Source organism: Periplaneta americana, chromosome 9 (genome assembly GCF_040183065.1).
Source record: "Periplaneta americana isolate PAMFEO1 chromosome 9, P.americana_PAMFEO1_priV1, whole genome shotgun sequence".
Taxonomy (NCBI): domain Eukaryota; kingdom Metazoa; phylum Arthropoda; class Insecta; order Blattodea; family Blattidae; genus Periplaneta; species Periplaneta americana.
Genome location: NC_091125.1, coordinates 43,232,292 through 43,248,355, shown reverse-complemented (window position 1 = coordinate 43,248,355; position 16,064 = coordinate 43,232,292). Strand labels below are relative to the sequence as shown.

Here is a 16,064-nt window from a genome sequence, read left to right as displayed (position 1 = left end):
CATCTTGGTCTTGCAAACTCGTACTATTTAAAGTGTTTTAAGCATTAAAAAATATCGGCAAAGCAGGCTACTACGAGGTTCATATAATATTTCGTGTCATTGTTGCACTATATTTTTCTATTTTGATCATGCTTTGGGTGGTTTTCACTAATTTTGAGTAACATTATCGTTGTTTTAGATTTTACAGGGATTTGTATTTTTTGAACGGAGTTAAGTACCCTACCAGTTCGGTGGTGGGGATTGCATACAGAAGTCTTGCCCAAAAGTGGGTCGTGCCTTCAACAAGTTTGGGAACCATTGCTCTAGAGGAAAGCTGTACTTTGGATTTTTTCGTCCAACAAATTCGTTGTTCTCAAGTAGGTTTGGATCACCAGTACTTAGGTTTAGAGGTAAACAATATAACAACCAGACTGTCATACTAATAATACATAAAAAATTATCTTTTAGCAAAATGAAGTTTAGAAGAACTGAAGGTAGAAGTGTTAAAGCAATACCGTGTTTTTAATTCCTATAGATTCATATATAATTACTACTACTATTTGAATAGACATTTGTGTTGATAATCACAAGAATAATACTGTATGAGTACAGAGAAGCTAATACACCATCAAGATAAAAGTGCATCTAGTGAGGAACTAATTGACAATGATAGTGATTGAAGAGTGTTTGGCCATGTTAACAGGGAACAATATTGGATAAATAAATAAATAAATAAATATACATATATATATATATATATATAAATCAAATAAATAAAGTATTAAATAAATATTCGGAACAGTAAAAAAATATATTACCAAATAAGACCAAATTGAACAGAATTGAAACAACAACAGTTACAGAATTTTCACAACTCACTATTCATTTCCTGAATGAATCTATGTCCAATTATTGGACCTTTAATATTATTCCTCTGTTAATCAAAAAAGGTTTTGCAGTAGAATTAAATCTAACTTCAGTTTTACATATATCTAAGCATATAATTATGTTACTTTTAATAATGAAATAATAGATTCATATCAATGAAAAGATAAATGTAGTGCATATTCTAAGAAAGAATGAAGTAAATGTACACTAACTGACCATTTAAACTCCATAACTAAACTACAACATTCGCCTCTACAATTCAATGTTTGTTGTTTCATACTGCACACTACCTTCATTTTGGGGACCAACTTCACTTCCGGCTGTGCTAAGGGTAGTTGTGTCACTTGCTGCACCGGCTGCTGCTGTTGTTGTGGTGGTCTGGTCACAAAACCTGGCTGTCCTCTGCCAGCACCACGGCCTCTCCCCACGCCTCTTCCCCTCCCTCCCCTAACCTGTCTAATTACATTGCTGGGGATGGGCATAGGTGCTGCTTGTGGCAGACGTACGTCCTGGTGGAATTGTTGCTGCAATGGCTGTGGCAGCTGAACATTAACACGGTTCTTAACATTGTGCACTTGAACATTTTGAGGAATGTGCTGCTGAATCTTTTGTAGTGGCTGCTGCTGATGTATCTGTTGTTGCTGGTGCTGGTGCTGCTGATGCTGCTGCTTTTGCTGCTGTGCAACATGGCGGACTACTGGATGATGTATAATAGGTTGTGGTTCTATAGTGTTACGGTTCACAATTGTTGCAATTGCATTGCCTTGTGGAGGATCCATTTGTACCTGGGATGCATCACCTATAACAAATTAACAATTTCAGGTTGATGTTGTTCTCTTTATGTGAAAACTGCGTTGATATTACATTACTGAAAGATTTTGTTGCGGAAAAAATAAAGTAAATAAATTAAGTATATGTCAAATGTGAGTTGTCTGCTATATTTCTTTGCAAATCGAGAGAAATTTCAATCCTGAAGGAACAATAATAGAGTCTAAATATTATATTCCAATTGTCCAGTAATTCTTCTCTGTACAACATTACATTGCTTATTAGACAGCGTATTCCGAATCTCACTGGACCGGTGGACAACAATGACATCACGCTGCAGCGAAATAGGAACAAAACTGCTGAAGGATCGATGGCTGTCATGGCGACTGTATAAGTTGTTGTCTGTGCTACGCTAGCAAAATTTTGCGAAATTTCCGTACTGTCATCTCGTTCAAAGAAAAGAGAGCATAAACAATTTATTTCTTGAACCAGTAGTAATAACTGGTCCGTTGACATGTTCGCTCATAAGCCATTAACATATTGTTTTTACGTTGTGCTCATACAAACAATACAGCAGAACACACCGCCATGACACAACAATGCACGATGTCATTTGTCTGGTAATTCCCGCCCTATACAAAAACCAATCAGATTCACTGATGGCGGCTGATGGAGACTGCCACCACCTCTGCAAGCTGATGGCACTGGTGCTACACCAGTGGAGCACCAGTCACGCCATCGGTGAAATTCGGAACACCATGATGCCATCAGATTGCTCAGCGCTGAGATTCGGAATACGCTCAGAGCAAATTTTATGTAAAATGCTAAAAGAAAAAAAATCTTTGTAAACTGATATATTATGATTTAAGGTTGACATAATTTACATATTTGATATTAATTATTTATTTCCTTGTCTTCTACTTCAAGTACATAGCCTATATTGGTTTTGTGACTTATTTATTTCTAGTAACATAATACGCTGCAGTTCGCTTTGTAACAACTAATGCTTAAACAAATAAAGATTCTAGCTTAACAGGCCAATAATTGCAAGTATTGACAAACACATAGTTGAAAAGTAATCTATCTTGTTTAAGTTTTTTTTTTTTTATAATTATGAAGATATTTCTCTTTGATATAATTTTTATTATGATACACAATACAGCTATGGCTAAATTACAGGAATTTCTATAACTGAAGTAGGCCTACCTGAATATATTTTATTAAAGTTCTAGGAGTGTAAGAGGAAAATTGTCCATATGTGACTAAACAAATGTGAAATGTGAAGTACTGTAAATAAAACATATTTTGTATTTGCAGTGGAAAGCATTGGGGAGGGGCGAGCTACTTTGCTTAAACAACTTTCATGCTGCTGGGATAAAAATGATTGCAATCGAGTACAAGCAAAAATCACTGCAGTAGTTTAGGAGGAAAAACTGTATATAGATTAAGAAATAGAGTTAAAAAATTAATTCATCAATACAGGGATGCTGAAGAAGTTTATTTTTATAAAAATTCTCGAAATAAATATTTTATAGCATCACATTATTTTGTCTATAACTCACAAAATGAACAAAGTATAAGAAAAATATATTCATTACATATAATGAGAATGCAGTAACAAAGAGCTATTAAATAAAGAATATCAATCCACAGAGAAACATGCTAGAGATATGGAATGTTTATAATGAAAAACAGACGGCGTATCTTTCAGATTAAAGATGCCATGACAGCCTGGATTAACACTACTAAAAGATAGAAAGTGTTACAAGAAATGGATGTACTTTGGATAGTAAGGATATTTCATCACCCAAAGAACATTTACTTTATATTGCAGATGCTTTGACCTGAACGAGGTTCTCTAACCAGATTATTCTGTAAACCATGACACCTAAGACGTAATATAAGTTCCAGCCATTTGTCAACAACATCCCTCTTCCCACTGTCCGAGATCGAATTCAAAACACAAGCTCATAGACAACACAGTGATGAGTAAAGATTAAGAAAAAGTGTAAGAAAGGATAAGAAAATGGATAGATTTCGAATAAGAGAGAAGTGAGTTAATCTTACCTCCTGCCTGAATGTCTATATCCTTTCTCTGCAATTCTCGCTGTTTCTCAAGAGCAGCTAACTTGCGTCTCTCCTCCTTTCTCTGAAGAAACTTTTCACGTTCTCGTTTCTGCTGCTCAATTTTTTTCCTATATTCACGTGTTTCTTCATCTTCCTCTTCCTCAGGCTGCTGCTGAGAGCAATAAACAAATCACTCCACATTTCAACACTTCAAGGAAGCAATATGTAACTACTTCAAAGTTGTGTTCATTAGTCTGCAAAGAGGTTTGGCATGACAACATGTATGTGTTCATGGGGTGTTGTAGGCAGAATCTGGTGGAGAGGGATTTCTATGTTACTATTTAAAAGTTGTCGTGTTTGAGTATTACCTGTATATTGATCTTGGAAGACCACAAGAAGGGACTACAATTTTAAGTTTCTGGTTGAAAAATTCTTTGCTATCCATACCACCATGAAAGTCTTAATGACTTGTTAGATTACATACCTGTAGCTGGGCACAGACATCAGTAGGCAACATGTCAACAGTCTGCACTTCATGAAGATTGCTCATATCTGGCATTCTCTGTCACAGAATAAAGATATCGATTAGATATTATATACTTACATGTATGATACTCACTACAGGAGATTTTAAAGTTGTATTTATATTTATAATGTATGGTTGTGAAGTGAGGTCGAAAATATCCATAAAAGAGTTTACATTTACAATTTTTTACTCATCTTTATAATCCTAGTTTTCATAATAATGACTATCAGTAATATGAAAAGCCACTGTACACTCCCTGATTAGTCCCATTGTGATTTAGTAAGAAAAGACTTCGTATGTATGAGAAATTTAATTTCACTAACTTAAGTTGGATGATTTCATAGTTTTCAAGTAAAACCCAACACAATGAATTCTGAGCCCCTGCAATCCTATTACAGTCTAAACAAAACTAGAAAGTGACAGTTCAGCAGCTTCAAGCTCTCAGCATAGTAACCATTCAAACCAGCCAATCAGAGTCCAAGGTGACAGGTGGGCATTGCTGAATGTTTCGAAATGAACACATTAGGAAGTATTCAATCTTCGTTACTGTGTTACAGTGAGTATTGCTTTCGTAGTTTTTTTGTTACTGATGGAGGTAGAATTATTATGAGGTTACTTTTAAATTAAATGTAGTTGTGAGTGTATTTGTAATGTGACATAGTGTTCATGTGTTTCATTTATATAGTGTAGCAAGACAGTACCCCTGCAGTTAGCAGTACAGAATGAGCCACAGGCTGAAAGAGAAAGGAGTACTATAAGAAGGGACAGCAAGATGTCTAGATCTAGAAGTAGTGGAAAAGGTGTTTCTGTTACAAGTCAGGTGAGAAAAAGGTTTGAAACATGCAGGATTATTATTATTATTATTATTATTATTATTATTATTATTTTTTCCCCACACTAGTAATGTAATATGCAATGAGGTGGGCGAGACCTCATTCATATTCGATACATATATGCAGGATTATTTTGAGAAAGAAAGAGATAACAGAGGATTTCTTATTCCCATCATCAAATACTCATACTACAGACTCGAGAGTGACTTTAATACTGTGAATTTTTCCATGAAATAAGCTAATAGCGATGTTTCAGATACATCAGTATTCTTGGTTTGACACCAACTCTTAAAATGATCTGTATGTATTTCCATAATTTTTTTTTACTTCTCGGGTAGTAGGTATACACAGGCAATACTTGCTGCTTCCTTTATTTTAGAGACACTCATTTTTAATAAGTAATATATAAGTAGAGCTGACCAATCTCAGACTCCATTGCCAGCCCTTGCTATTGCTTGGGTGCAAAATCATCCTTGCCTGGTAATTACTGTTTACATCCGTATTATATAAATAACTATACAATTAGTCCAATCGTATTTTACAATTTCGGAATTCTATTCAACATGTCCCTTCCAGTTGTCCCTATATAACTTTATTTTGTCTGTTAATTTAAAAATGTCTATCACCAAGGCATGGTGCATCCTCAGGTTGCGGATAGAGGAGATGGCCTCCAGATATGAAGGGTAGCTGCAAATATATTGGATAAGCAGTCGCGGACAGCCAATGAGGGGTGGTCCTCCAGCTTGGGAGTTAGGCGAAGGGCTACAATCTATCACTGTAAAAAAACAGCTTATTATGAAACCCTAAAATAAGCCTCAGAATGAGACTGATTCTCTAGCACGACCACAACAAAGGAATAAGGTTATGAGATTTGATACTTGATTTACAAGTTACAAGATTTATAAAACAGTTAGATTACCAGTTCTTCTGTATGGTTGTGAAACTTGGACTCTCACTTTGAGAGAGGAACAGAGGTTATGGGTGTTTGAAAATAAGGTGCTTAGGAAAATATTTGGGGCTAAGAGGAATGAAATTACATGAGAATGAAGAAAGTTACACAACACAGAACTGCACGAATTGTATTCTTCATATAGCATGTATGGGCGAATCCAAAAATGCATATAGTGTGTTAGTTGGGAGGCCAGAGGGGAAAAAGACCTTTCGGGAGGCCGAGACGTAGATGGGAGGATAATATTAAAATGGTTTTGAAGGAGGTGGAATATGATAGGGACCGATGGCGAGCATATGTGAGGGCAACAATGATCCTCCGGGATCCTTAAAAGCTCCAAGGAAATAAGTAAGTAATTTAAAATGTTTAATTCATTCCTAAAATCTTCATTTCGTTTTTTGTCCAAAAGGCTGTACTATAAATTTCAATTAACGAAATTTGAACTAATATTAGTGTATTTTCATTTCTGTAAATCCAGGTCCACATTACTCAAGCTTGCGTGAATTGCTAGTTTTAGGAAACTCATTCAAACTTCGGGTTGAGCTTGTCTGGGCTACATCCATACTGATTTCATTTGCTCATGGGACTTTGGCTCAAAAGGAACCAACAATAAATCATGACGAAGTTATAGCAGCAAGTGCAATTATATTGTCATTATGTTGGCAGATGAGAAATCACGCAGAAAATTCCACAAAATGTAAATGGTGGTTATTCCAAGTTCTTCGCGCGCGCGCGCGCACGCACGCACACACACACACACACACACACACACACACACAAAATGTATAAATTAAAAGAATTCATGATGTACCTTTTTTCTTTTTGTTCCTGCTTCAAAACGGGCTTGTTTGAACTGGACATTGGCACCAATATTAGCTTCAAAGGAGGTGCGTTTCTTTGGTGACCGATTCTGTTGTTGCTGTGATGTTTGCTGCTGCTGTGCATGAGCTGGGCCACCAGCTGGGCGTCTGTTGCGCATTATTTGCTGCTGCGAATTCATCTGTATCCCAGCAGGAAATCGTGCTCCTCCTCGTGGAAGTCTGCCACCCTGGTTCACAAAGCCAGCTCCTGGCTGGTGATGAAATGGACTTGGGCTAGGCTGACGGTACTTCATTCCACTATGCATGCCTGCTGATGTTTGCAGTCGATATATTCCCTAAGCATTGTGAATGTATTATTAGGAACAAAATTTTTCTTTATATCTGGCAAACTATTTTTCAAATATAGTTACCCACTTTTTTTATGGTACCTATATAATATTACTACAAATATGAATTTTTATGATGCATTTTTAAATGTAACATACCGACAAATATTGTCAATTATAATTAGGAATTTTTCTGAAATTATAATAATCAAAATGATATTGTGTAATATAGAACACGAGGAAATTACTAGTTCTTAGTATATCAAGTCTAGTAACATATCAAGTCTAAAATGAAAGGGGAGGATGAGGAGAAGAAAGAAGAAAAAGGAGAAGCAGCAAAGTGTCATTACGTGATACATACTTTCTTGTTACATATTTCACAAAGTAATTAAAATAAACAACAGGTTTGTCACATTTTACTTTCACTAAGTTCCAAATATCCACTGACAGAATTTAGCAGTGTTTACCGTTCGATATTACTAGTTACAACTTACTGAATACCGACGTTTATCTTTATATTTTTATATTCTGGTCTCATACTATTTGCGATGAGTGGAATGTGAATTAACAACTTAGTTCAGCACAAATCTGTTCAGACAAAGATGATGAAGACTGGTACACTGAAAAGGTACACTATTGCGCGTCCTTATAAGGGGATTTGAGACTATAGTGGAGAAACTGAGAGCTCCAAGCTGGTAGGCCACTTGTCTCAATCCATGGATTATCGTTCCACTGAAAAAAAAAAAAAAAAGGCGCACGCATACACACAGACACAGATATTATGTATGTATGGTATGTGCATACATACAGTGGATCACACTGAAAATGATACCAGTCTTGTAGTTGCGATTTTTAAGTTCTGGTGCTGGATTCACACAATAAAAACTATCAATTTTAAATCCATACTCCACAACAGTACTGTACCGAATGTAGCAAAGAGCTCTTCCATGTGATCCATAGCTGAGTTGGTTTAGGATTGAACTCCAGTTCTGTGGATCCGAGTTCGATTCTTAGGTTCTACTTTTCAATTTTTTTTTATCTTAATGAATGTTTCTTTTTTATGTGGTGGTTGTCATATTCAGGTTATTTATTTATACATACTGTGATGCATTTATGCAAGCTTATACACTTTACCACTTTTTCTTTAATGATTCTCATTTCACATCCAGTATGTGCATAAACTTACATGTATGGATTTGTACTTTATACTTTTCATTTCATTCCAGTTACTTAGGCTACTGGTATATAATCAGAAACACATGCCTCAAAATTTTTTGAAGAATACTGCTTGTTGATTAAATAAATTCTGCTGAATAAATGCATTGAACTATAAAACAGAAGACTATAATCATGAAAATAAATAATATTTATCTACTTTAAATAATTTCAGCTACTGGTACATTACAATATTAATTAACATAGTCACACTGACTCTTGCATCGAATTTGTTCTATATGTACAACATAAACTTATAAAATATATGAACAGACTGATGCATCATTTGTACTGAAATGACTGTATTTGTTTATTAGTTCACTCACATACGCCTATCCATAAACATATCCATATACTGTTTCACTCGTATTAATTATAATTAATTTTTAAAACTGGTAATTTAAATTTAAAAAAATCAACATGCAGTCCATGAATTATCTGAATTAGAAATAAATTACAGGAAACTTAACAACGAACTAAGAAGAGAAACTGATAAGGCGAAAGAAGACTGGATGAAAGAGAAATGTAAAGAAATAGAGGATCTAGAGAGAAAAGGAAGATATGATGTAATGTACCGCAAAGTAAAATGTTTGGATTTCACAAATAAGAAAAGCAAATCCATGTGGTTGATAGAGGATGAAATCGGAAATTAAATAACAGACAGACCACGAATACTGAACAGATGGACGAAATATGTAGAAGAGTTGAATGAGATAGGGGATCGTTTATTATTTATTTAGTAGGTTATTTTACGATGCTTTATCAACATCTCAGGTTATTTAGCATCTGAATGAGATGAAGGTGATAATGCTGGTGAAATGAGTCCGGAGTCCAGCACCGAAAGTTACCCAGCATTTGCTCATATTGGGTTGAGGGAAAACCCCGGAAAAAACCTCAACCAGGTAAGTTGCCCCGACCGGGAATCGAACCCAGGTCATCTGGTTTCGTGGCCAGAGGTGCTAACCATTACTCTACAGGTGTGGACCAGGGGATTGTCCAGATGATTTGGCTATAGAAGATGAAGCAGCCATATCAGAAGACGAAAAAGGATTTCCTATTTTAAGAGAAGTTAAACTAGCGCTAATCAATCAATCAATCAATCAATCAATCAATCAATCAATCAATCAATCAATCAATCAATCAATCAATCAATCAATCAATCAATCAATCAATCAATCAATCAATCAATCAATCAATCAATCAATCAATCTTCTTAATGTATCCAGCTGTTTGCTGACAACATAAAGTCCATTATAGTCCAATGTATCTATTCAGTTGTTGTTTTTCACGAGAAATGAGGGGTATTTTGATCAGCATTCATTATAGATGCCTGTTGCTAGTAGCCAGAGTTGGGGGTATAGTCAATATATATTGCAAGGGCTAGGTCTTCTACAACTGGTACTGATGATTTTAATTTACTTCTTTTGTGGTTTATGGATGGACAGAATAGAAGAATGTGTTCCAGATCTTCATCATGATTATTACACCACAGACAAGTAGGAGTATCAGAAAGGTGAAATCGGTGTAGGTACAATTGTGTGACAATGTGACCTGTTCTGAGTCTTATTAAAAATGTTTGAACATGTCTGGGCAAGTTTTTGTACATTTCCAGGTCATTTGGTTTCTTTTGTACAGACTGTAAAATTTTTCCTTTGTCAGAAAAGAGCCAATTGTTGATCCATAGGTTTATAAAATGAGACTTTACTGAAGCAAAAGCACTGGATACAGATATCACTTGAAAAGGTCTTGATTGCAAATATGTTGTCTGTTTTGCAATATTATCGACTTTCTCATTTCCAGGTATACCACAATGACTAGCAGCATCAATGCGCTAAGGGAAATGAAGAATGAGAAAGCAACAGGAGATGATAGAATCCCCACTGAACTAGTGAAGACAGGAAGGAAATTCTATCATTATGCAACGAAATATATGAGAAAGGCGAATGGCCTGAAGATTTTATGGAGACAGTTTTGTTTTCAATACCGAAGAAAAATAATACCAAGAAATGTAACGAGTTCAGAACTATCAGCCTGATATCACACTCGGCAAAAATTCTTCTGTAAATACAGAATCGACGTTTATATTCTAAGATGGAAGAACAGTTGGAAGAAGAGCAATTTGGCTTCAGAAAGGGAAAAAGTACGAGAGATGCAATTGGATTGCTACAGAAAATCGGCGAAAGATACCTAGAAAAGAATAAAGTGCATATAGTATTTGTGAACCTAAGAAAGGTGTTTGACAGAGTGGATTGGAATAAACTGACGGGGATCATAAAGAAAACTGGCATGGATTGGAAAGAGAGGAGGCTGTTCAGTAACCTTTATATGAAACCAGTCAAAGTCAGGATAGGAGAAGGTATGTCTGAAGGAAGTGAAATTGGGAGAGGAGTATGACAAGGATGTCCTTTATCACCTACTGTGTTCAACATCTATTTGGGGGATTTAGTGAAGGACTGTTTTCAGAACATTGGAGGAGTGATAGTAGGAGGAAGAAGAATAAAGTGTATAAGATTTGCTGATGATATGGCATTGTTAGCAGAAGAAGAGATAATACTAAGGGATATGCTACTGGAGTTAAATGACAGCTGTGAGCAATATGGAATGAAGATAAATGCAAACAAGACGAAGACCATGGTCATAGGAAGAAAAGTAAAGAAGGTAAACTTGCGAATTCTAAATTAGGCAGTAGAGCAAGTGGACAGCTTCAAATACTTGGGAGTGTACTATAAGCAGTAACATGAGCTGCTACCAAGAAGTGAAAAGAAGGATAGCAATGACAAAGACAGCTTTTAATAGAAAATGAGCATCTTCTGCGGACCTCTGGAAAAAAGAACTAAGGAAGAGACTAGTAAAGTGCTTTGTGTGGAGTGTTGCATTGTATGAGGCAGAAACATGGACATTACGACGAAGTGAAGAGAAGCGACTAGAAACATTTGAAATGTGTACATGGAGAAGGATGGAGTGTGTGAAATGAACAGAGAGAATAAGAAGTGAAGCTGTGTTGGGAATGAAGAATGATGCTGAAACTGATCAGAAAGAGGAGAAGAAATTGGCTGGGTCGCTGGTTGAGAAGAAACTGCCTTCTGAAGGACGTCCTGGAACGAATGGTGAACGGGAGAAGAGTTTGGGACAGAAGAAGATATCAGATGATAGACTACATTAAGATACATGGGTCATATGAAGAGACAAAGAGGTAGGCTGAAAATAGAAAAGACTGGCGAATGCTGGGTTTGCAGTGAAAGACCTGCCCTTGGGAGGAATACTATGAATGAATGAATGAATGTATAGCTATCCTTTTATTTTATTTTTTTCTCCTCACATTTGTTTTTTCAATGGAGATGTAAGTTTTGTAGTAATGCAGCAATGCAAGTAATCGAGGTCAGTTCAGTTTAGCCTGGGCAGGAGAGTTTGCTTGTGTAATTATTTTTACATACTTATGTCTCTAAAGAAGCTAATTTCATTTAGCCATTTTGTGTTTTAAGAAATTTCGTAAAATACAGCACAATAAATAATGGAGAAAAAGTAGTATATTCAAAAATTTATGAACATGATAAATTTATAACAGTATAATTAATGGATTCGAACACAGTATATTCACTGCAATTCCTAGATTAATCACAACGCATCTTTGCAATGAGCAAAGAGTTCACTCACTGTCTTTGCTTCTTTGTACTGCTCATATAATGCATCATGTAAAATACATTTGCCTTCAAAATCCTCTTATTTGTGTGTATAAAGCTTTGTTAAGCACAACGTGGGAATGATACTTTAACCTTTTAGGAGCTCCACTTTCAGTGTGAAGCACTGTAGCAGCCACTGTCGTAGCTCAGTCGGCTAAGGCACATGTCTGCCGATCCGGAGCTGCGCTCGGGCGCAGATTCGATTCCTGCTTGGGCTGATTACCTGGTTGGTTTTTTCAGAGGTTTTCCTAAACTGTAAGGCAAATGTCGGGTAATCTATGGCAAATCCTCGGTCTCATTTCGCCAAATAACATCTTGCTATCACGAATCGCAATAACGCTAAATAACTTCGTAGTTGATACAGCGTCGTTAAATAACCAAGTAAAAAAAGAGCAGTGTAGCACTATACAGGGTTTTTCATAAGTAAGGAATAATGCAAATAAAACTAGAATTAACTCAGTGAAAAATTAATAAATTGAAAGAAATCAAAGTTTTCAAACAAATAATTTAGTCATAGAATATAAAAAAAACAAGTTCAGATTTCAAAAAAAGAAAGAGAGAAGATGTTTTATGTCGAAAATTTATCTCTATAAATATTACTGATTAAGAAATGGGATCAATTTTTAATAATGGAGGCAATACGAGTCTTAAAAAGAAGCCAGACAGAAAAAGGGAGAATGTGTAACATTAATTTACACCAATAACTTCATTTTCAATACCTGTAATAATAATTATAATTAGACTTTTCGGAATAAGCAGCTAAGTATAAAATAGTGGAGAAAAAAAAAAAAAAAAAAGAAATGTAACAAGGAATTGCTGATTGGCTTTCACCCTTCGTGGGTTGCTGCACCACAAGTTACATTATGAGTACATAATATCCACTTGGCTTGCCCCCACATATATCCCTCCCCCACGCCTCCCCCTCTCTCCTCACTCAATCACTCACTCTCTTGCTCACATGCATAAATACACATACACATGTATTAACAAAGACAGTATTGATGAAAAGTTATGCATAAATAGACAGCATGCAGAATGACGAAAGAGTGGGTAGGAAGAAAGTGATATATTACTATGTTATAAATAAATAAAAGTTTATTCCTTTGTACAGGACTTTAAAGTTACTAAATTATACTTTAAAAATTTACAGTACAAATTCTGTCACTGAAAAATTGTTAAAAGGAGCTACGCTAAATTAGTAACATTGACTTCAAGCATGGGAAAGTCTGAATATTTCTTGATGGTCGCTTGGCTGATCACGAGTCATGCCTCATAGTGTCATGGAGTGGGGGGGGGGGGGGGAATTTGCTAGAAATTCCCTCTGCCATCAAAGAACCTCGTGCTATTTTCCTTTCTCCCAGTCACCCCTGTAAAGTCACAACTGCTGAAGGGGCAAGGAAACAGTTGCCTCAACTGCAGATCCTCCGTCATCTGTCTGAGCACATCTATTGTTGACATGTGCCACCATCTAGCAGTCGCTGAGTGAAGAACACAATACAAACAGCTAATTTTCTCAAACACAACAATTACGGCAGGAAAATTTATTGCAGTATTATTTCTAATTTTTAATTGTGAGAATTTGTTTGGGTAAGTATTGCCTCAATTACCTCCAAGTAGCTTCGTCACTGCATGCAAAACCTAATGTTCGAGTACTTAAAGAAGATATTAAATAGTGGGATTTTTTCGGTATTTCAGAATTTTGTCATACTATAATACATAATATCTAATAAAATGCAAAGAAACAGCATGCATTAATAAATTACATCAAATGTATGTTAAGTAACGAATTCAGAACAAAATTACACTTTTACATGTTACAGCTGTTAAATAAATAATTTGTACTGTAACAATGGAAAAGATGGAACAATTATGAAAAACACTTGTACAAAGGAGAGAACGAAATTATGCCAAATACATAAGATAATAATCAATAGGCCTATAGTTTAGAGTTGCACAGTAACTATGGTAAGAACAATAGTTTCATTGTCTAGAAGGCTCCATAGAATAGAATAAATCTCCATTAAAAAAAAAAAAAAAAAAAAAAAAGCACCAAGATCAAACCTTGCTTTAAACAGGTAATGGACTGAAGCAGTATAGTTCCTATGTTACTTCTTATCTCCTGTTTTTCAGTACATTGTTCATTTTGTTAGGTTGACGTCGATAGTAATAAAAGAAGAAAATGCACGTGCTATCCATATGTTGTTTCTACATTTTCAACATTTAAACATTTCATTTCTACATAAAAAGTTATTAGGTAACACAATGACTGTCTTTGGTCCGTGTGAGATTTATAAAGCATGCAAATGAAAGGACCTGTTATGTAAGAATTAATACAAGTAATAATAAAGACTGAAAGTTAAATGCTAGGCTAGTAAAAGAGCAACACTGACATAATATAAGAAAATTACTATCCATTTTGAACCAATTTTATTCTCTCTGACTAGAATGCAAATTCAATTTCTTAATTTTACTGATGGATATTAAGACTGTTTAACTAAAAAATTATAACATTTTAACACTGCAATTAGATTACTGATGACGTCCTTTGTGGATGAGCAGATCCTATGATTGCATTTCTTCTCTACATTAGGCCCGTAATTTCTCTAAACGCACCGCAGCCTTAGGCTTATTGTGTTACCAATGTTAATTTTGAATACTGATTCATAAGCCCTGTTTCATTAAGTAAGGTGTACAGTCCAGATATATTTTGGGTCTAGAGATTCTTTTCCAAAGATCAAGTATCTTCTGCAAGCCAAAGTGTCACAGGAGCAAATGTGCTGGGTTGTTTCAGTCTTCTTCCCGCAGAATCTACAGTCTAGATTACCTTCAAGCAAACCCATCATATTAAGATTCTTTTTCGTAGGAGCATGACCTGTGAGAAAAGCTGTAATTGCTCTCAGTTGAAATCTATTACAATGAAGAAATATTTCACTTCTTTTGTTGCATGGTCTAATATTAAATTGTTTCCCATGATTGATACTGGTGTCTTGATCCAGGTTTTGTAGTGTTGAGCCTTGGATCACTTTTTAATTGCCTCTCTGACAGAGCATCTAGGTATTCTGAGAGCCGGTTCTGGTCCAATATATTTTGTAAACACCCCTTGTCTGGCAAGTTCATTAGCTTTTTCGTTCCTCTCAATGTCACAATGCCCTGGTACCCAGATGAGTTTAACCTCATTCTGTTTTGCGAGTCAAGAGTATACTGAGGCAGTTAAGAACCAGTCTCCTGAAGTAACAGTATGGGTATTTAAAGCCATAAGGGCAGTCTGGCTATCCGAGAATATAAGGATCTGGTTCCCAGTGTAAGCGCTTCTTATATTTTCATGAATGCATTGAATAATCGTGTATATCTCTGTTTGAAAAATAGTGGCATGTTTACCCAAGGAAAACTTAAGCTGATCCTTGGTCTGATGCCATATGATTGCCATTTGCTTCGAAATTCAAATCCACCATGAGCTATAGATACCAGTAATTGACAAAAAAAAGTCTTACCATGGCTTTATTAGAAGGTACATAAAATCAATTCCCAAAACAGTATATCAATACTTTTTCCTCCGACACCATTCAGAAGAATTCCAACTACAACTCAACAATGAATATATTACTAAAAAGTAACAGTACAAAATACCTTGGAATAACACTGAATAACAAGTTAAGATGGAATGATCAAATTCAGAGAACATTTAAGAAAGTAGAGAAAAGTGTTCTAATATTAAAGAGATTAGCGGGCAAGAAGTGGAGTAGCACTACTGGAACACTGAATAACACATACCAGACCTATGTAAAACCAATACTACAGTGAGGTCACAAAGTGGGCGTAACCTCCATGTATTATTTCACTTACTTTGTGAATGTTGTAACTTCATGTTTACGTTGGTACCAGGGTAACCATGCAGTTATAAACAAACATGCTGACCAGAGTCCATTTACTATCGACCTTTCCAAACAGGTGGATTGGAAGAGGATTTGCAGATGATCAAGCTCCTTTTGCTTGGTCTCCATGAAGTTCCGAC

At 35.6% G+C, this 16,064-nt stretch overlaps 1 protein-coding gene across 6 annotated transcripts in view; it reads right to left on the bottom strand.

Moving 5' to 3' along the window:
• The window catches only part of LOC138705865 (RNA-binding protein 33-like), a 96,233-nt gene that overhangs the window by 23,937 nt on the left and 56,232 nt on the right, over positions 1-16,064 (bottom strand). For 5 of the 6 annotated variants that reach the window (XM_069834560.1, XM_069834556.1, XM_069834561.1 and 2 more), the window contains 4 exons: positions 6,822-7,166; positions 4,187-4,264; positions 3,703-3,874; positions 1,158-1,666 (listed from right to left, as the gene is read on the bottom strand). In XM_069834560.1, coding sequence (XP_069690661.1) covers positions 1,158-1,666; positions 3,703-3,874; positions 4,187-4,264; positions 6,822-7,166 — 1,104 coding nt within the window. The remainder of the gene's footprint in view (positions 1-1,157; positions 1,667-3,702; positions 3,875-4,186; positions 4,265-6,821; positions 7,167-16,064) is intronic. The other variant, XM_069834557.1, reaches the window with a different exon arrangement.